Raw genomic sequence first — 23,236 nt, forward strand, 5'->3', positions numbered from 1 at the left:
GCAACCTCTCTCCCACAGAAGAGACGTTGCGAGCCTATCCTTGTTTTATCGTTATTTCCATGGCAGGTGCCCGTCTGCACTCCAATCTCTGGTCCCTCCTCGCCAATCTTTCACAAAAAACACCCGTCTAGCTGAATCCACTATGAAAAATTTCTCCCACTCTATATCTGTGCCTTAATCAAAACGCGGATTCCATAAACAAAGCTTCTTTCTTAGAACTGCACACCTGTGGAACTCTGTTCCGTCTGCCTGCTTCCCACCGGACTACAACTTGGATTTGTTCAAGTCCAACGTTAACAAATTCCTAATGAACCGCCCCCTTAAGTAAACACTTCATCAAATTTCCACACTAACGTAATGTACTTGCAATAACCCTTATCCCTGAGTGGCTTCCGGGCCTTGATAAGTGATGATCACTGTGTAAAAAAAAAAAAAAGAAAGAAAATGAAATTTACTTGAAAATGATGACATCGTAAAAGATGAATGGTGATTGCTGAATGATTATCATCAAGAACGCATTTCTGAAGTCATCTCATTAATATGTTTCACACATTTTTAATATGATTAGGCTTTTTTTCTCCAAAATATATACAGAAAATCTAGTTGTACAAAATGTATTAAAATTTGTTTTACCAATAAATTTACACAAGATAATTTTTTCCAATTCATATTTACAAACATCATTATTTTGAAGTTTTCAATTAAATTTCTCACCTTTTATAAAATATTATCCGAGTCCACATTCATTAAATTCCTCACGTCTATCATATTGTGCCATTTTCTTTTTCTTTTTTTTTCAGTACGCTGTTGTTGTTAGAAATGGTGACAAGCTTAACGTACGAGCAGAAGAGCTTGTTGTTGGTGATATAGTAGAAGTGAAATTTGGTGACCGAGTCCCAGCTGACATTCGTGTCGCTGCTGCACACAGTTTTAAAGTTAGTTTTACTTGAAACCGCTTTTCTATTAATTTTTGCCCAATGTGGATTATTTTTTTTCCAAATTAATCATTTTGATGAAATCAAAATTTTCATTTCTGTCTAATTTTTGTACCTCCAGGTTGATAACTCTTCACTAACTGGTGAATCTGAGCCACAGTCTCGATCTTCAGAATTCACCAATGAAAATCCACTAGAAACTAAAAACTTGGCTTTTTTCTCCACGAACGCTGTTGAAGGTATTTTATTTATTTTTTTTTTTTTTAAAGAGATTATTATACCAAATTTATCAATAACTATTTTCTTTACTTTTCTACTTTTTCAGCAATAGTGGGTTTCTTGTCTACTTATCAATCTGAAGCTCTTTTTTAAAAATACTTTTCTGAAATATAACTTTTAAGCTTAAAATATCTGGAAGTTAATTCTTTCAACTATCAGAATATGCAAAATGAACTTTTAAAAGTGTAATAATTTTAAACTCAATCATGAAATGATTTATTAGTGGAGAAGAGTCCACTTTGCTGCAGTGTTCATTGACACCAATCAGTCTGAAATGAGATCGATCATGTTTTGTGTTCTCAAATATTCAAATTTAACAACGTTTTTATCAGCTTTATTTGAAATATTTAGTACAACTAGTAGTACTATTAAGGTTGTGTAGATACAATATATAAAGACATGTGTTAAATAATGAGGGCTGGACATATGCTGGAATAAACAAGAATGAGAATTGAAATTGAAGTGACAAAAAGTCCTAGACTACCAAATTTCAAAAAAAAAAAAAAAGTGGAAAAAAACGGTCCATAATCTGACCTAAGATGTAGTCAGAAACGTCACTAGTAAACAAAGGAACACTAGGACAAAATCATAATAAAAACAAATGCTTTTGAGTTACGACACTGCCTACTAACAGACGCATATTGTATGCATTTTTGTCTTTGCTAATAAGCCATCAACCCCGTCTGTTTTTCTCTCTTCTACAACCACAAATGTCAGTTGTCAAAATAAAGTCGTTTTGTACGGACGAAAGAATTGTTGTTGATTTTATTTGATAAACACAACCATATTTGGACGTGTGTTGGCATTACTAAAAGTACATAGATGAAAGAAAGGCAATTGATAAAAATGAATTTCTATTTATAGATAAAAACAGTTATATACTTGTCAACACTGAAACCTGCTGCTACAGATTTTTACACATCCATTCAAGACTTGCTTATTAGCATTGTCCAGATTATGACAGAATATTAAGTTTGGTTTTTATAAATAAATATTAATGTTACCCGGCATTGTTCAGGATAAAAGTGTAATAGATTTCTATTAAAACTTCTATTTCTCTATCTGTCATGCTTTCTTTTTTTTTTCTCCTCTTTTGAGTTCTTCCTCCCTCTTCTCACCTCCCTTCTTTCTTCTCTGCCCAATCCATTTCTTTTCTCTGAACATACACAGAAACAACTCATTTTTATAGATTCCTAGAGCAATTAGTTGGTATAAGAGCAATTAGTTGGTATAACTCATTGATTTTATTAAAAAAAAAAAAAAAATTCATTTAGTTAGTAAATAATCTGTCTGGAAAGTTGACCCCTACTCCCTGACAAAATCTGCATTACTTTAGGGTTAAAGAATGAAATTTTTTTTTTCTAAATTTTAGATATTATCATCCAGTGCAATGCCGATCAAGAAAAAAAACAACTTTTTGAATATTCGTTTTATTGATTTTCCATACAACCATACTCAGACAACTACTCTTTACATTATAGATTTATTTTGGGATCACCTGCGCGTGCGCACACACACACACACTAAATGAATGAGAGAAAAAAACTGAAACTCAGAAAGAATAATTAATCCATGTTTTGAAACATGGATTCTGCTTAATTTCTGTTTTAGTCGCTAAATTAATCTGTAAACACGAAGACCTGACGTACCTTATTTTTACAGCCAATAATAAATGTACTTTATTTTGGTTTCTTAACTATCAAAATTCTTTTATGTATAAATAAGCAAAATAGTTTATTTAATTTTCAAAAATAACTTTTATAGTAATTTAAGTGCACTTTCACTTTTTTTTGGTTACTCCTAACATGGGCTAGATGCAATGAATGGTCAAAACTATAAAAAATATCAACTAACCAATCAAAATTTGTTTTATAGAAAATTGAAGCAAAAACTGGTGCATACAAAAAATGCCTCTTAAACAAAGTTTGGTTTGTAATGTGTGATGGTCTGAGGATTTCAGAGTCTGAGAGAAAAGCTTCCCTCTATTGTTGACATAAAAGTTTGCTCCATACACGATTTTCAAAAACAAAAAAAAATTTTTTTTTCAAATTCATCAATTTTACAAAAACAAAAAATCTCTCTCTCTCTCTGTATGTGTGTGTATGTATATATATATATATATATATATATATATATATATATATATATAAGCAAGATAAGACACTGATAGAATTCAGATGAAAAATCCTGATAGATATTATTTAAAGTAATACTTTCAAGGTGATCCTAGCCAAAAAGGAAAAGCACAATATTTAAGAATAGAGCAATATATAAGTTTCGTGGTTAAATTTTAAATTATGAAAAAAGCAACATATAGAGACATATATTCCATTTAAGAATTTATAACCCTGAACGACATTGGACTCCTTCCGATAATGGATTACCCAGGTTGTATCAACTTCTCTTTTCGTATAATTTTCTCCATATAATTCTCCACCACCACTCAAAAAACTATTTTTAATAATTGTGCTGAAAAGCAAAATAGCGTCCATTCGCAGCTGAACATTTTGCTAACTGCATTTCATTTCCTCTGATATGTGCCATTGTTGAAAATCCATGGATTAAGGAAATTAAAATAACCCCTTCTATATATTCCTTTTGTCAAACAATAAATTCTTAAATCGAATATGTTGCCTTTTTTTTTTTTTTTTTTTTTCAGAATTTAAAATTTAACCACTAAACACACATATATATATATATATATATACACACCACTTTTGGGGGCAATTTTATAAGTTTGAAATCTTGGTGAATATATTCAGAATTTAACAAATTTTTTTTCTTATGACATTCTTAGAATATACATAACAAAACGTCCCATACATGTTTTTGATGTGAAACTCAAACATTATATATTATTTTTCATTTTTATTTGGAACACAGGAGAAATCCAGATTTTAGTATAATTACTGCTGAGTTTGCTGTTTAACATTAATTGTTGCATGCATGTTCATCCCTCATCTCCCCAAGCAAGTCACATGATCGCTATAGCAACTGGTTTGAGTGTGTTTTTAGCCAAGGATATTTTGAATTGACTTTTTTTTTTTTTTCAATCTGCAACATTTGTTTATATATGACAGGAATAAATTACAATAAATTTTTTGAATAGTGCAGATTTGTATATATTTCAAATTTGATTGTCTGATACACTCATTTCTGTGTTTTATTTAGTTTAAAAAATATGGAGTCTTGCATAAAACATTCGCTTAGTTATTTAATTAAACACTGATCTTATCTATATATATAAAAGCCAAAATGTGTGTGTTTGTATGTCTTGCAAAAACTTTCGACAGGCAACGGATGTTCATGAGATTGGTATCATTTTCCAGCTCGATATCTCGGACGACAAATATCGAAAAATTGGCCAAAAGCATTAATTCCTTCACCCTAAACTGGACACTTTTGTACGGGACGAATAGCAAAAAACCGATCCCTCATGACAAGATGGCTTCTACGCATGTGCAAATGATGTCGGAACTTGAATTAGTTAAAATATTTTTAACAAAACAACCCAATTTTGTCGTTCTCTTAGCTCAGTTGATTAAAGCGTAGCGTCATTATCTAAAGGTTGTAAGTTCAAATCGTGATGTGATTTTCAAGTTTTAATATTGAAACAGGGTTATCCATTTTTCACGTTCGCATTTTTTTTTTTTTTTTTTTTTTCAGATTTTTTAAAGAAGTTTTAATATTGTTCGTTTTGCATCACGTCTCTCAATTTGTTAACTAGTATAGCTTCCTAACCATGAGCTACTTATAAAAATATGCTTCTGCAATTTAGATCAATTGTTGGGTTTTTGTTTTTAGAAACTAAAAGTACATAGATGAAAGAAAGGCAATTGATAAAAACGAATTTCTATTTATAGATAAAAACAGTTATATACTTGTCAACACTGAAACATGCTGCTACTGATTTTTACACATCCATTCAAGACTTGCTTTCAATTCATTGATTCTTATATTTTCTGATCAACCTTTTTCTTTTTTTTTTTAGGATTTTGTTGTTAATGATCAAGTAGCAATAATTTGTATAAAATAAAATCTTATTCCCAAAAGAATATAAAAAAATCAGTGTTTTAATTAAAATAAACCTCATGCACAAAATCAAAAGAAAAATTGCATTGATGTACATTGATGCAAGGATCTTTATTGTTAACTATAAATAAATCTAAACACTAAAATGTTAAATGGAAATCTACTAATTCACTAAAAAAACTTATGTGGTTCAGTTTATTGGATTCCTTAATTTTCTTCATGCAACACTGTTACAGATCCCACTAATAATAATCATTTGTATTGATTTCGGGATGAAACAGTTGGGACTGTTATTTATAAATTTACTAATTAAAGAACACAATTAATATTCAGTACTCAGAGATAGTTTATAAAAAAATAAAATAAATGTTTTAAACTGAAGGGACTCAAGGATAAGAGCTGGAGTTTTTTTTTTTTTTTTCTTTTTCAATGTTCTACAAAAACAAGGGGGGGTAATCTTTAAGTTTTCTGGTAAAGATTTATATCTGAGGAGTTCTCTACATGTTTTGAAAATGTTTATACATGGGATTGAAGACCGTTTGTGAACTTAATGTTCCCATGAAACTGTTGAGAATCGTTCACCATTATTTATTCCTGCATCATTTATTTTCTCAATTTAATGTCTTTTTTTTCTTTTCTCTCTCTCTCTCCAGGGACTTGTGTTGGACTTGTTGTGAAAACTGGTGATAAAACTGTCATGGGTCGAATTGCTAATTTGGCTTCTGGACTTGAAGTTGGAGAAACTCCCATTGCTAAAGAAATCGCCCATTTCATTCATTTAATTACTGGCGTTGCTGTCTTCCTTGGTGTGACCTTCTTTGTAATTGCTTTCATTCTTGGCTACTATTGGCTTGATGCTGTCATTTTCTTGATTGGTATCATTGTAGCTAATGTGCCTGAAGGATTACTTGCTACTGTCACAGTAAGTAATTATGACCACCTCTTTCTCACGTGCCATACGTTAGCTTTTTCACTTCGAACATTCAACCAGTTATGATAAAAGTGAAGATGAAAATTTAGAGAAAAATCTAAACTATTTTTTGGTGTACTATATCAATACTATTACTGTGTTGATGAAAGAGAAAATGTTAAACTGCGACCTGACCAAACACCGGCAAAGGTTGAGATTTATATAAGGGATGTGTCACGTTTTATTGAAACAAATTAAGGTTCTTTACATCAAAGAAGAGAAATAATTGGATCTTGAGTATATAAAAAGTTATGTTCACTAAATTCTGCCTATTAAACATAATGTACAATATAAAATTAAAAAATTATAAAACTATTAAACATAATGTGCAATATAAAATTAAAAAATTATAAAACTATTAAACATAATGTACAATATAAAATTAAATAATTATAAAACTATTAAACATAATGTACAATATAAAATTAAATAATTATAAAACTATTAAACATAATATAAAATTAAATAATTATAGAACTATTAAACATAATGTACAATATAAAATTAAATAATTATAAAACTATTAAACATAATGTACAATATAAAATTAAATAATTATAAAACTATTAAACATAATGTACAATATAAAATTAAATAATTATAAAACTATTAAACATAATGTACAATATAAAATTAAATAATTATAAAACTATTAAACATAATGTACAATATAAAATTAAATAATTATAAAACTATTAAACATAATGTACAATATAAAATTAAATAATTATAAAACTATTAAACATAATATAAAATTAAATAATTATAGAACTATTAAACATAATATAAAATTAAATAATTATAAAACTATTAAACATAATATAAAATTAAATAATTATAAAACTATTAAACATAATATAAAATTAAATAATTATAAAACTATTAAACATAATATAAAATTAAATAATTATAAAACTATTAAACATAATGTACAATATAAAATTAAATAATTATAAAACTATTAAACATAATATAAAATTAAATAATTATAAAACTATTAAACATAATATAAAATTAAATAATTATAAAACTATTAAACATAATGTACAATATAAAATTAAATAATTATAAAACTATTAAACATAATATAAAATTAAATAATTATAAAACTATTAAACATAATGTACAATATAAAATTAAATAATTATAAAACTATTAAACATAATATAAAATTAAATAATTATAAAACTATTAAACATAATATAAAATTAAATAATTATAAAACTATTAAACATAATATAAAATTAAATAATTATAAAACTATTAAACATAATGTACAATATAAAATTAAATAATTATAAAACTATTAAACATAATATAAAATTAAATAATTATAAAACTATTAAACATAATGTACAATATAAAATTAAATAATTATAAAACTATTAAACATAATATAAAATTAAATAATTATAAAACTATTAAACATAATGTACAATATAAAATTAAATAATTATAAAACTATTAAACATAATATAAAATTAAATAATTATAAAACTATTAAACATAATGTACAATATAAAATTAAATAATTATAGAACTATTAAACATAATATAAAATTAAATAATTATAAAACTATTAAACATAATATAAAATTAAATAATTATAGAACTATTAAACATAATATAAAATTAAATAATTATAAAACTATTAAACATAATATAAAATTAAATAATTATAAAACTATTAAACATAATATAAAATTAAATAATTATAAAACTATTAAACATAATATAAAATTAAATAATTATAAAACTATTAAACATAATGTACAATATAAAATTAAATAATTATAAAACTATTAAACATAATGTACAATATAAAATTAAATAATTATAAAACTATTAAACATAATGTACAATATAAAATTAAAAAATTATAAAACTATTAAACATAATGTACAATATAAAATTAAATAATTATAAAACTATTAAACATAATGTACAATATAAAATTAAATAATTATAAAACTATTAAACATAATGTACAATATAAAATTAAATAATTATAAAACTATTAAACATAATATAAAATTAAATAATTATAGAACTATTAAACATAATGTACAATATAAAATTAAATAATTATAGAACTATTAAACATAATGTACAATATAAAATTAAATAATTATAAAACTATTAAACATAATGTACAATATAAAATTAAATAATTATAAAACTATTAAACATAATATAAAATTAAATAATTATAAAACTATTAAACATAATATAAAATTAAATAATTATAAAACTATTAAACATAATATAAAATTAAATAATTATAAAACTATTAAACATAATATAAAATTAAATAATTATAAAACTATTAAACATAATATAAAATTAAATAATTATAAAACTATTAAACATAATATAAAATTAAATAATTATAAAACTATTAAACATAATATAAAATTAAATAATTATAAAACTATTAAACATAATATAAAATTAAATAATTATAAAACTATTAAACATAATATAAAATTAAATAATTATAAAACTATTAAACATAATATAAAATTAAATAATTATAGAACTATTAAACATAATATAAAATTAAATAATTATAGAACTATTAAACATAATATAAAATTAAATAATTATAGAACTATTAAACATAATGTACAATATAAAATTAAATAATTATAAAACTATTAAACATAATATATAATATAAAATTAAATAATTATAAAACTATTAAACATAATGTACAATATAAAATTAAATAATTATAAAACTATTAAACATAATATAAAATTAAATAATTATAAAACTATTAAACATAATATAAAATTAAATAATAATTAGAAAACTAATATGCATAATATAAAATATAAAATTTTTTTTTTAAAACTGAGTGGTAAATCAACACCATTAGGCCATATAGTTATAATATGGAGAAACTTACTAACAAAGTGGTATGTACACAAGTTAGTAATTTCCAAAACTTCAGCCTGGAAATTAGAAAACCTATTTTCTATCTTTGATTCAACTTCAAAGAACAAAACCAACCCAATTATATTTTAGTGTGAAGTTGAAACCAAAAATAAAACTATCATGCTAACTATAAGTACATCTACACAGATGAATCTAAAGAATCAGTCGGATGTGCTGCTATCTTAAATCAAACAAAAGCGCCTCAATTTGAGTGCAGAAGCTACAGCCATACATTTATCTCTAAAAGCAATTTAATATAGAATGAATGAATTTTTTTTCTACTCCCTATCTGTGCTCACATGACGGAAGAAAAAAAATTTTGATATCCATTTAATCACTAAAATCTTAAAGAAGATCATCTCCATCTATAATAAGAAGTGGAATAAAATGAAATTATGCTGGATACGGAAGCATATCCATATTTGTTGAAATAAAAAAGCGAATAGAGTAGAAATAGAATTGTCGAACATGCTAATGCACTTCTGATTTTCAATGTTCTATGAACAGGATAATTAACAAATAGCAAGAATCTTGGAATTAATGCCATATTAATAAATTACATAAGATTTGACCAACTGTTGACCGTGGTCTTCATTATAAAGATGGCCGGCCAGCTGAAAAAATGACGTCATCGCCGAGGTCCCAACAAGCAAGATATGTGGAACTCTTAGACTGTCAATAATGAACAGTAATTTTTACAGACAGCGTTACAAAACTTCAAAATTGGATTAAAATAAAGAAATAACATGATGATTTATACTGAAACTCATCTAATATTAATAATAAAAAATAATTAAAAAAAAAAAACACAAGTTATTTGTTTAAGTATATTAGCAATTGAATATTTCGTTGTATTATAGATTTTAAAGATTAGAATGCGTTCTTTAATTACTTATAAATTACATTTTAAAAAGTGAAGGAACACGATTTGATTTGAAAATTATGCATGTAAGATTATGAATATTTGAAGCAGAACACAAGCAAAACATTTGAATCAAAGATAGAAAATAGGTTTTCTAATTTCCAGGCTGAAGTTTTGGAAATTACTAACTTGTGTACATACCACTTTGTTAGTAAGTTTCTCCATATTATAACTATATGGCCTAATGGTGTTGATTTACCACTTAGTTTTAAAAAAAAGATTTTTATATTAAAATTAAACTTTTTTTAAATCAAAATGAATATTTTTTAATCAAAATGAACAATATTTTTTTTTTAATCAAAATGAATATTTTTTAATCAAAATGAACCACAATATTTTTTCAAAATCAAAAACAATATTTTTAATAAATTCATGAAATATTGCACAGTAAAAAAATAATTAACCTAAAGAAAAAATCATGTTTCTTATTTAAGATTATTTCACCACATAACAAAAATAACATGCAAAATCATTTTTTTATATCCATATTTTCAGTTTGTTAAAATACGTGGGTTTGTATTACTGTACACATAGATTCGAAAAAGTTGTCAAAAAACAAATATATAACAAATAAATGTTATCAAAGGCAAGATAAGTTACTTTTCTGCCAAACTGGATATATTTTTTGTGTTTTTATTCAATGTAACATGTTTATTCAGCTCGAAAAACATACAGTGTTTACCGATGTATTCGAAAATTCAAGATGGCGTCTCACACCCTCTTTAACACCATAAGTTTGGAAAAAGGTGTTATAAATAAAAAAACTATTCAAAATACTATTAAAAACCCGCCGAATATATGTCAACCTATGTCACGGTAACATATATTGAGCGAGTTTTTAACAGTATTTTATCCGTTTTTTTATTTGTAACATCTTTTCCCACACTTACCGTGTTAAAGAGAGAAACAGACGCCATCTTGAATGTTCCAATACATCGGTAAACACTGTATGGTTTTCGAGCTGAATAAATATGTTACATTGAATAAAAACACGAAAAATATATCCAGTTTGGTAGAAAAGTAACTTATCTTGCCTTTGATAACATTTATTTGTTATATATTTGTTTTTTGACAACTTTTTCGAATCTGTGTACAGTAATACAAACCCGTTACTTTTCTACCAAACTGGATATATTTTTCGTGTTTTTATTCAATGTAACATGTTTATTCAGCTCGAAAAACAGTGTTTACCGATGTATTCGAAAATTCCAGATGGCGTCTGATTCTCTCTTTAACACGGTAAGTTTGGGAAAAGGTGTTATAAATACAAAACCGGATAAAATACTGTTAAAAATTTGCTCAATATATGTTACTGTGACATAGGTTGACATATATTCGGCGGGTTTTTAATAGTATGTTGTATAGTTTTTTATATATAACACCTTATCCCAAACTTACCGTGTTAAAGAGAGAATCAGACGCCATTTTGAATTTTCGAATACATCGGTAAACACTGTTTTTCGAGCTGAATAAACATGTTACATTGAATAAAAATACAAAAAATATTTGGTAGAAAAGTAACTTATCTTGCCTTTGATAACATTTATTTGTTATATATTTGTTTTTTGACAACTTTTTCGAATCTATGTGTACAGTAATACAAACCCAATTATGTTAATGAAATGAAATGAAAAGACCACGAGTGAACGCGCATTTTTTTTTTTTTTTTAGTTTAGTTTCATATATATATATATATATATATATATATATATATATAAATAAGTTTTTTTAAATTTTATCTTTCTAGCTTTAAAAAAAGGTTTAAAAATTTAATCAGCCGGCATAATTTATTTTTAAATATTGAAAAATTTCAGGAAAATTAATTCTTGCTAGATTTTTAAAACACGTGTTTTAAAGAATCGATGTTGTCTCGCATTTTCATTAGTTTTGTATGCTGTAAAAAATTTTTTTTTAATATTAGCAATTTATTTGAAGCTTCTTCTTTTGAATGGTAAAAAATTTAGGATGATAATATTGAATTAAATTATAGTTACATCGTGTTAAATACAGGGGGGGGGGTAGCACGTTAAAACTTACTTTGCTGAATGGAGATGGTGTAAAATCTTTTTTTTTTTTACTTTTTTTTTTACTGCATTATAATTCTTTATCTTTCGGAAATGAAAATATCGTCACTTTTTGGTCTTATGATAATTTCCTCAGCAATTTGGAACGATGCACCGTGAAGGCATTTTAATAAAAAAAGAAATATTACACTGACTCCAAGACGTTACGAGTGCCTACCGGTGACTACCGATGTCACCGGTAAGGACTATCCATGATGACGTCAGCAGATTAAATTATTTTTGCCCACCGGCCATCTTGTCTTTTAAGACGGTCTTGCTGTTGACAGGCAAGAAGAGGAGTTGTTTAAGACATGCATATAAACATTTATTGGAAGGTGAGAACCTCCAATGGTTTTTATCATATCAAGAATCTTGTACAGTATATTAATAGACTAGCCTGGTGTTTCTCGGGTGCATGGAGGGGTAAACAAAAGTGGTAGTAGGCAGATAGGCTCGAACCCATGACACAAAGGCGGAAAAAGTGAAAGAAAATCTGACATCCTACCTCTACTCCATGACCTGACCGGAAGTGTAAAGTGTTCAAATTAAATGTAGCCAATCAAAAAGATGACTTGCAGAAATAGCGTTGCTTTTAAACATCTCATGAAGGTCGTTTTTAATGTGGGGGGGAAACCCAATTCCCCAAAAAAATAGGGGTACTCTGGCAATTACTATTTATTTGGATAAATAGTAATTGTTTCAGTATGAAATGTTTCTCCTACATTGACCAAGGACGAATTACAGAACAGATACTATCCGTCCGGAAGGCCAAGTGGTTGCGTTTGCATTCAAATAGTTTCACTTTATTTATACGATAAAGGCAAACAAACAGCCAACACAACAGACGGCAGGAATTTTGTTTAACTCCATCAAAAAAAAAGATAGAGACAATGTCTGTTTGTAAATCTGAGATATTACGATCTAGGAAATATAAGAAAACTTCTCCCAGAATCTAACCTTGAGGCAAATAGCCTGGCAACTTACCATGACACTATACGGGCAGAGAAGTGAGGAAGGGTGAAATTAAATGTTTAAAAAAGCCGATGGTTAAACGAACATAATGTGTGGTTTTCTAGGTCAAATCTCACGCCATAGTAGTAGAGAAAATGAAATTGCAAATTTTGTAACAATAAAATTTTGTAACATAATAGAAGGTACAGACGATAGTATATAAAAAGTTGTAAGATTTATTAATCCCCCCCCCCATCCTTTGGCGGGCATGCAAAAAGATGCACACACACATTTTCGCTTTTCTATTATAGATGATCAGGATCTGCAACAATGCTGAAGGAAATATTATGGCCTGAAAAATAGAAAGGATCTGTTTAAAGACACAAACTAAAATCTTAGATTCATCCAAGTTAAGACTTTTCAAAAAATTAATTTCAACATTTTTTTTTTTTTTTTTTTTTTTTTTTTTTACAATATAAAATAATTATCCTACCTATAAGATTCCATTTGACGACTTTATTCAATATTAAATAGATAGTTGCTCTAAACAAAACCAAAAAAGCCGGCTTTGTTCACAAAACACCTAAATGTCAAAATAGGTGTTTTGTGTTTATTATAAACTTGGCTAAAAACTGTAATATCATGCAAAATATTTTTTTTCTACTTATTAAAATATGCCAAGATGTTAAGTTTCCAATTAATCTGAAGTAATCTGAAAATTTGCTTCTTTAAAAAAACACACAAAAAAAAAAAAATTTTATGACTGATTCTAAAATCATCAGGGTTTTTTTTTTTTTTTTCATGCTCTATAAAGACTTTTTGAAAACTCTCAATGTGTTGTTTACAATTGAGAATTTCAAAATTTTTGTAATTTAGAAACTGATCTTTCTTTCTCTCAGGTCTGTTTGACTCTCACAGCTAAACGTATGGCAAGAAAAAATTGCCTTGTCAAAAACTTGGAAGCTGTTGAAACACTTGGCTCTACATCAACCATTTGCTCAGATAAGACAGGGACCCTCACCCAAAATAGAATGACAGTTGCTCACATGTGGTATGGAGGAAGCATCGTTGAAGCTGATACCAGTGAAGATCAATCAAGTAAGTCTTATTGTGTTATAAATTTCATTGTTACCACAAATAAGAAACGGGTTTTTACACTTTTTTTTTCTTGACACATTTTTCATCTATAATCAACCTTTATTCATGCTATGGAATTTGTACTTGTGTTCAACAAAAAAAATTTCCCCCCCCCCCCCACCCACAATTATTAACTAACACTCACATTTTTATAGATACCTCAAATAAATTCTTTTACCTAATTGAATGTAGTATTTTTAATTTTTGAAGGTCTCAAGTCTTTCCCCATTCTTTTAGTAACGTAATTAAACAAGCATTTTAACTGATTTTTATAAAATTTGATCATAATTTTTCTTTGTGAAATAATCTTGTGAATTGTTAGAAAATTTTACTTTTTACTATAAATCTCTGACTCTACCTAATATTGTTTTCCTCTTTTTTGTTTATTGTTTGAATTTCTTTGCAAATTTTTTTTTTTTTTGTGAATCATTTTTGTTCAAATAAATTTCTCTCTTGCAGATGCCACTTATAGCAAAGATAGCACTGACTGGCTTGCCCTCGCTCGTATTGCAATGTTGTGCAATCGTGCTGAGTTTAAGGTCGGCCAAGAGAATATTCCTGTACTGAAAAGGTTAGTGTATGGAAACAATACGAAATCTATGTTGACAAACGCAATAACTCTTCACAGCCCTGGCAAGTATGGAAACTGGTTCATAGCTGATTCATATAATTATCTTAGTCAAGTACATATTGCGTTCATCTTCTGTGAAACAAAGGCAAATATCAAGTATTTTTAAAATGATTCTCTAAATAATTTCAGATAATAATGCAGTTTTCTAAAATACTGAACTTTGTTTGCAATTGTTTTATATAAAAAAACAGTTCTGAATTTGTGCAGAATTAAGATTTTTATGAATTTAGTTATTTTATGAAGTCATTTTTGTTCCTTGTATCTTTGAAATAAGTTCATGATTCTTTAGTTCGAAGGTACTTAATAATGAAAGGTATTGTTACAAATTAACTAATGACTGCATACTGCAAGTTGCTTACTAAACCATCTGATCAATAATTGCTACATAGCAGTAATTAAATTTCCCCATACCTTTGCACCAGTCACTGACAAGCCTATTGATTTTAAACTGCTATGTGTAAATAACTGCAATTTTACTCCTTGCCAATTTTAGTCTTGGACAAGATATAACGTGCATTTTTGCCTCTTTCTGATACAAATGCTCATTTTGATGCATGTTGCAAAAGATCTTTTTCTATTAATAACCCAAATGATTATGGACGCTTTTGTTTATAACAATTTATTACAGTAGAAAGAGTTTTTGTAAAAATAGCAACCATTATTCTTGATGAAAAACAAGAACCTGTCCATTGTTAAGGTGCGTTGATTATATGTGAACATTTGATGGTAAAAAGGCACCACACAAACTTTTGTGTGATGCACTGACAAACATTATCATTATTCTTTTACATATATGACACAAGAATGAAGAAAAAAAGTATTTTTTTTTCATTGTTACATTACAACATAAAATATACAGAGTATATATTGGAAACTATTTCAGATATGAAGAGAAAAATATCTAGAATCACACATTCCGTAAAATATAGCTACATGTGAGGCAGAAAAATATAGCTACATGTGAGGCAGAAAAATATATTAAGCTGATGGCTTGCACCCCACAAAAGCCCCAAATAATAAACAATGTAAACCAGTCGTTTAAAAATCCTGTTGAATGTTATTTGTTTTTTTCTCCTAAATTCTTGAAATTGTTTCTGCTGCAGAGAATGTAATGGTGACGCTTCTGAATCTGCTTTGCTAAAATGTGTTGAACTTTCAATTGGAAGTGTCCCAGAATTTAGAAGACGCAACAAGAAAATTGTTGAGATTCCATTCAATTCAACAAACAAATACCAGGTAAAAAAAAAAAAATCAATATTGAACAATAAAATGAATTTAACAATTTTTTTTTTTTTAATTAACAAAAACTTCAATTAAATCCCATGTTCTTTGTTTTCATTTATTCTTATAATAATAAGGAAAGGTTCACCTTTTCTCTATCAAACATTAATTTATAAAATTGAAATTATCTTGAAATTTAAACAAAGATGCACAATTGAATGTGGTAAAATATGAATTTCCTTAAAGTCCCGTTTTTCTTGCTCTTGCTAGGTATCTGTCCACGAAAATGAAGATCCAAATGATCCACGTTACATTCTTGTAATGAAGGGTGCTCCTGAAAGAATTATGGATCGTTGTTCAACTGCTTTGATGAAAGGAAAAGACATCGATGTTGATGAAACATTCAGGACTGATTTTAACGCTGCTTACATGGAACTTGGAGGTTTGGGCGAGAGAGTATTAGGTAAGCTTGTTTTTTGACACTTATTTTAAGATTAGGGAATCTCTGCTTCCTTCATCTTAGTTGCTGTCCTACTTCTACTATGACTAGCCATTTTATCAATCTCATTTCAACTTTTAATAAGAAAAATATTTACAATCTCACAGAATAGGAATGTACAGATCAAATTCTAAATATTTTATCAGATAAACCTCCAACAGATGTCATAATCTTTATTATTTCTGACTTTGTTCAATTTACTTTTAAAATGTTGTACACTTGTCATTTTAAAAGCTGTTACGCTATTAATAAAAAATCTGTGCAATAAATTTACTTTTAATCTTTCTTGCCAATAAATTAAATAAAGAAGAGATTTAAAAAAAAATTTAATATTTCTCAATTATTGTGTTTAACATGTCCTCATAATGGAGTGTAATATTTTGTGAGGTTTCAGTAGTTTTGTATTTTCTGCAAATAACATTTCCAAATGTCTAAGCCTGAAACCAGTCATTTGCCATTCAGACAAATAGATTAACTTTTTTTCTTTTTTTTTTTTTTTTTTTTTTTTTTTTTTTTTTTTTTTTTTTTTTTAAAAACAAAATTCTGTTCTCCAAAATTAATTCCAATTCTTGGAGTAGGATATTTCCAATTTGGAGCCAGATATTTTATGCTTCAGAAATGCTTGAAACTTTTAAAATCTTTATTTGCACTGAATATCGTAAAAGGTTGTTTGTTTGCATTATTTCAATTGATCCTAAGTTCAAATGAATCTTTATCTTTATTTTTTTAAGGTTTCTGTGATTACGTTCTTCCGAGTGACGCATTTCCCCCTGGATTCCAGTTTGATGGAGATGAAGTAAACTTCCCTCTTACGGGTCTCCGATTTGTTGGTTTAATGTCCATGATTGATCCACCTCGAGCTGCTGTGCCAGATGCTGTCGGAAAATGCCGTAGTGCTGGTATCAAGGTTATCATGGTCACAGGCGATCATCCCATCACTGCTAAAGCTATTGCTAAGGGTGTCGGGATCATCTCTGAGGGAAGCAAGACCGTAGAAGATATTTCTGCTGAACAAGGCATCCCAGTCGAACAAGTTAATTCAAGGTTTGTTATTCCATCAATTGAAATTCTCTTCATAATACCTGCATTGCGCATTTGCTTTTCTTTTCTTTTTTTTTGTCCAATATAAGAAACGACTGATTTTTGCCAACACAAAACGTTGCATTCCGTCCCACAACTCTTTTCCATTATATCATGCATCATTTTCTAGGCCGTTTTTAGCTACAACAGCTACTGTTTATTCAAACAAATGACCAAATCATCTACGTCTTGCCCTCTTGACCTTAATCAGTGTTGCTCTACCCTTATCTGTATTCATAATCTGCTGTTACCATTTTATAAAACACTTTAAAGGTTTCTGATCAAAGAAAGCTTATTTCTTTTCTGCTTAACTGCCAAATGTTCCAACCATATCTCATCTATCCATATTAGAATTTGTTTAATCACAAAATGTCATTTTTCTTTTAATAAAAGTCTTTTTTACTTTGTATTTCATCATTTTCTTTACATTACTCAAACATAGAAGTCTCCGGTTGTTGCTGTTTGAATGTTTTGTTTTCTATAAGTTTGTGCTTATCTCTTCCAGGGAGGCTCAGGCAGCTGTCATCCATGGAACAGACTTGAGAGATATGACTCCTGCCCAGATTGATGAAATATTGCGCAACCATTCTGAGATTGTGTTTGCTCGTACATCACCCCAACAGAAACTGATTATTGTTGAAGGTTGTCAACGTCAGGGACATATTGTAGCTGTCACAGGAGATGGTGTCAATGACTCTCCTGCTCTAAAGAAGGCTGACATCGGTGAGAATTTGAAAAGAGAAAATTTGATTTTCATTTCTATTTGTGTTACAACTAAAATATTGCTGTTGTGTATGCACAAAATGAGCTGATGTTGATGATGCAACTTTATTTTCCCAGGTGTTGCTATGGGAATTGCTGGAAGTGATGTCAGCAAACAAGCAGCCGATATGATTTTGTTAGATGATAATTTTGCATCTATTGTCACTGGTGTTGAAGAAGGTAAGCTTCTTTTTTTGCTCCCTCATCTTCACAGCTGATTCAATCATGTTACATATTCAGTATGGCTGGTCAAAATGTGTCTGTCCAATCTATATAAATACTACTTTATATATACACACTGACAGCAAAGTAAAACCTTGTTGATCTATAAAAAATATATTGCTTTTATTTCACACCAACAAATCAGATTTTGATTATAACTGGTGTTTTGACGTTTCTGAAAGGCATGTGGGGTGGTGTAGGATTAGGTGGTTCTTGGACGGTGAAGAAATGGTGACGAGCTTGGCTCTCTCTAACCGACTGATTCTTTTTCTTTGTGATTTTATTTATAAAAACATTATTTTCCTATTGGAATGCTTAATATTTCCTTTGTCATTTGTTTCAACATTTGACCGATATCCTCTCGCGTATTTCTAGGTCAAATTATGCCAAATTAATAATTCGTAAGAGATTGTAGTGAAACATTTCTTTTAGAACATCTTAGAAATCTATTTGTATTGTGTATAGATAATATTTCAATTATATCTTTTAGAATTGTTATTCTGTTCACACTCATTAATCTAATCAAGACAAATGATTCATGATAAACTGTGACTTTTAGTAAAAAGAATGACTTCCTGTTCCTTTCATCTACATCATGTGTACTAAATGTCTTTCTCTTAATTTTTATTATCACTAGCACACGCTACAAGTTTTTTTAGCTGCATGGACCCTAAATTAGGAAATTTATCTTGATTTCAGTCCCCCCCCCACCTTCTCCCATTAGCTACTCTCATTAGTTTTTATCATCAATCATAAAATACATGGTAAATAACTTGCCATTTTTTTTTTTTTTTTTTTTTTTTTTTTTTTTTTTTTTTTTTTTATGAAACTCACAACCAACATTTTGAACACTTTGCAAATACAAAAGCTTATTTTTCTCTTGAAGCTTGTGATTCAAATTCTGTTCAAATTACTTCATGCAATAAAAATTTAATGCATTTTTTTTTCTTTCGTTTTTTTTTTTTTTTTTTTTTTTCATTTAAAATTTGATTGTCCCATAGTAAACTCACACTGATGTGTGTCAGCCTAAAATTGTTCACACAAAATTGTCCGAAACTCAAGCAAAACCTATTGATGATGATTATTTGGAATAACTTTGAAAATAACTAAAATTAATTTATGGTCAAAGTTAAATAAAAACACATGAATTTTTTTCTTCAACAAATACTCCACCTTAGATTGAGAAGTTCTTGTGAAATATTTTATCATTTCTAATTTAGTAATTGTTTTTCTCTTATTCCCGCTGAAAAATAAAAAAAACTATTAAATTTGTTCTTTTCCTCGTCACAAAGTGGCACAAATCAAAAGAAATTGATTTATATTATATTTGTTAATATGGCCAGCTTTTGTTTGGCTCTCTTCACCCCCACAGTTGCTAATCCTTGGTTTACACCATTAACTAGCTCTGATAGGGATTTTAAATGATATAGATATAGGAGTCCTTGAAAGATGAGAACATCTATTCACAGATAAGTCAGATAAAGTGAGATTAAAATTTAAGTTTTTATTTCCCCTCTCATGAACAAAATTCATTACCCCTGCTCAAATTAAAGGACTACACAATGAATTGTTCTATAAAAAAAAACTTTTCTCTTTGCAGGTCGTCTAATTTTTGATAACTTGAAGAAATCAATTGCTTACACCTTGACATCAAACATTCCTGAAATCAGTCCGTTCCTGTTTTTTATTCTCCTCGACATTCCTCTACCTCTTGGAACTATCACTATTCTATGTATTGATTTGGGAACTGACATGGTACCAGCCATTTCATTGGCTTATGAACAAGCTGAAAGCGACATCATGAAACGACAACCACGTGATCCGGTCAATGACAAACTTGTCAATGAGAGGTAAGCCGTTTTTGTTTTTCTTTCCATTTCTTGGTTGTCAAAATGAAATCGTATTTCAATCGTACAAAAATCTGTCAACGTGAAATTCACATTGGAGAGTTGTTGTTTCTTTATATCCTAATATATTTTCTATATGATATCACAAAAATGGAACTTGAATTCTTTCCAACTTTGGATGACATCTCCATGTTCAACATATCATTTACAATGCTCGGTTTGGTTTTGTTAATTGCTGTGGCTTATTAACCTCTTGAATCATTTAGATGTAAAATGCCTTTGAATAAAGGTTACTATTTTACCCAGTAGTCATACTTTCCCCAATGACAAATGATATGTGTGTAATAGATCTGATTGATTAGAGATTGATTAGATTTTAATTTGACTATTTCTATGGTATTATCCATTAGGCCAATCAAATATCCCGTAATTATTGGTTTTCGCTCTGTCGGTAGGGCATTAGAATACACCGACTGCCCCCCCCCCTGCAAAGGGTAAAGGTCCCTCAATAAGGCCACCTGTTGACTGTGAGTGGCAACCCGTAATGTCTAAGGACGGGATTCTGGTGGTTGAGCAAATCGTGTTCAAGGTCCTATTAGGACATGAGATGCAACACGCCACTTTGGTCCTTACTTGGGCTAAGACGGGCTGTTGGATAGGCCTGATCCAATCAATCAGTTGATCATGACTAGCACTAAATCAGACAAATACAGCAAGAAAATACACTCACATTCCCCACATTAGGCAATAAGCTGATTTAGTAAGAGGTGGCTGGAATGTCAATCAACTTACTGAAGAATGGATAAAACACGGCTGGAAAACTAACATCTTTTCTAGAAATGAGGCCATTAGAAAAGATGAAGGAAACAAAGGTGCTTGAGTCCATCAGCAGGAAGAGTTTACTTTTCCTGTATTCTTGTTGTGTTGAGGCAAATGGGTTCCTCCTTCCCTCAACACTTCCTCCATAAGGCTCAGAGATGGGTGGGGAGCAGGAGAAATAAAAATTCCAAAATATGTACATGGCAAATAAAAAGCCTAAAAAAAAAAAGAAACCATTGTGAAGTTTCCGACAAATCAAGTTCAGATTCAAAACCAAATCTATTTCAAAATTTTCCTTATTTTATAATTATTGAAGCAACTGAAGGAGAACTGATAACAAAAGTGTCTCCCTTCAAAATAGAGAAAAATATTTCAAGTATCAAACCAAAAATGATCAAGAAACTAAATAACTGTGGAAGTAGAAAGCCAAAAACATAGAAATCTTTAAATGGAGATTTTTTAACAATCAAAAAGTACAAATTTACCCCCACAAAACGCTAAATACTAGTAATGGGGTGATCAAGAGTTCAGAACTATGCCTGTGCTCTTTGGAAGAAATCAAAATTAACCTAACAAATCAAAATGTTATCAATGTAAAAAGAATCCAAATTAAAAAAAAATATGGTGAAACCATTGATACAAATTCCTACATCCTAACTTTTGATACCCATCAAATCCCAAATAACCTCAAAATAGGATATGTAAAAATAAGCATAGAACCATACATACCCTCTCAGATTCTACAACTGTCAAAGGTATGGACACCATCGAGACCAGTGCACACACTATCCAGTATGCATAAGGTGTGGAGAAAACGAAACCCATACAGATTGCCAAAAAGAGCCAAAATGTACTAACTACCAAAAAGGCCATAGTGCAAACTCAAAAATATCCGACAAATGGAAAAAAGAAAAAGAAATTATTAAAATAAAATATAATCTTCGAAGTAGCTGATAACCTAGCCGAAAAAATGAAATACTCTGAAATAACAAAAAAAAACCATGCAGCATACCACCAGACCAAATAACCAAACAACAAAAGCAAACCTATCAAACATCAAACCGGAAGACATTATGAAATATCTGCACTATCTTCGTCCCTCCCCAGGGTCCAAGCAAGAGTAATGCTGAACAAAATAATAAACCCTTCTAACTGTTAGGTGATTTTAATAGTCACAATGATATATGGGGATTTGCATACTTGGATAAGAAAGAAAAAAAATCTTGAAAAATTATTAGTGACAATGACTTGTGCATATTAAACAATAAATCCAACACATACCTGCATCCTGCTTCAGGCACCTGCTCAGCATTAGATCTATCTTTGTCGTCCTACTATCCTCATGGAAGGTTCTAGAAGATTCATGGGGTAGCGACCAATTTTCCAGTGATTTTTTTTTTTTTTTTTTTTTTTTTATAACAAATCTGAAAGAAACAAAAATCCATCGCTCTCAATGCAAAATAATCTTTTTAAAAAAAAAAAAAGCAAATTGGGAGGAATATAAAAAAAATGCCAACAAAAACTCTGAGGAGGAAACCCCAAATAAATCTATGGAATACTTTTCTAAAACATTACAAGCCATTTCATATGAATGTATACCCTAAAAATAGCAGAACTAACAAAGAACAAAGACCCTGGTTTAACAATGAATGCCAAAAAGCAATTCGCCTACGTAAAACCACTTTACAAAAATTCAGCTCCCAACCAATAATTTAAATCTTTTTAAGCAAAAAAGAGCAATGGCTCGTAAAGTTATCAGAGAAGCAAAAAGAACATCATGGAAAGATTATATAAATAAAATAAACTCAAATACAAACCCTAAACAAGTTGGAACATGGTAAAGAAAATTTTGTGCAAAAACTCATCCTCCCCTTTAAATCATCTCCTACAAAACATTAAAATAACAGACAAAAAATATTGCAAATC

At 28.5% G+C, this 23,236-nt stretch overlaps 1 protein-coding gene across 1 annotated transcript in view; it reads left to right on the plus strand.

Moving 5' to 3' along the window:
• LOC145248965 (sodium/potassium-transporting ATPase subunit alpha-B-like) overlaps positions 1-23,236 on the plus strand; it is an 85,727-nt gene that overhangs the window by 52,393 nt on the left and 10,098 nt on the right. The window contains exons 6-16 of the mRNA XM_080110772.1: positions 801-935; positions 1,057-1,174; positions 5,900-6,168; positions 13,992-14,190; positions 14,689-14,800; positions 15,964-16,096; positions 16,352-16,544; positions 17,312-17,624; positions 18,166-18,383; positions 18,501-18,602; positions 20,245-20,494. Of these exons, the coding sequence (XP_079966898.1) occupies positions 801-935; positions 1,057-1,174; positions 5,900-6,168; positions 13,992-14,190; positions 14,689-14,800; positions 15,964-16,096; positions 16,352-16,544; positions 17,312-17,624; positions 18,166-18,383; positions 18,501-18,602; positions 20,245-20,494 (2,042 nt within the window). The remainder of the gene's footprint in view (positions 1-800; positions 936-1,056; positions 1,175-5,899; positions 6,169-13,991; positions 14,191-14,688; positions 14,801-15,963; positions 16,097-16,351; positions 16,545-17,311; positions 17,625-18,165; positions 18,384-18,500; positions 18,603-20,244; positions 20,495-23,236) is intronic.

This window comes from Euprymna scolopes, chromosome 27, assembly GCF_053919585.1.
Source record: "Euprymna scolopes isolate OS-2025 chromosome 27, ASM5391958v1, whole genome shotgun sequence".
Classification (NCBI taxonomy): domain Eukaryota; kingdom Metazoa; phylum Mollusca; class Cephalopoda; order Sepiida; family Sepiolidae; genus Euprymna; species Euprymna scolopes.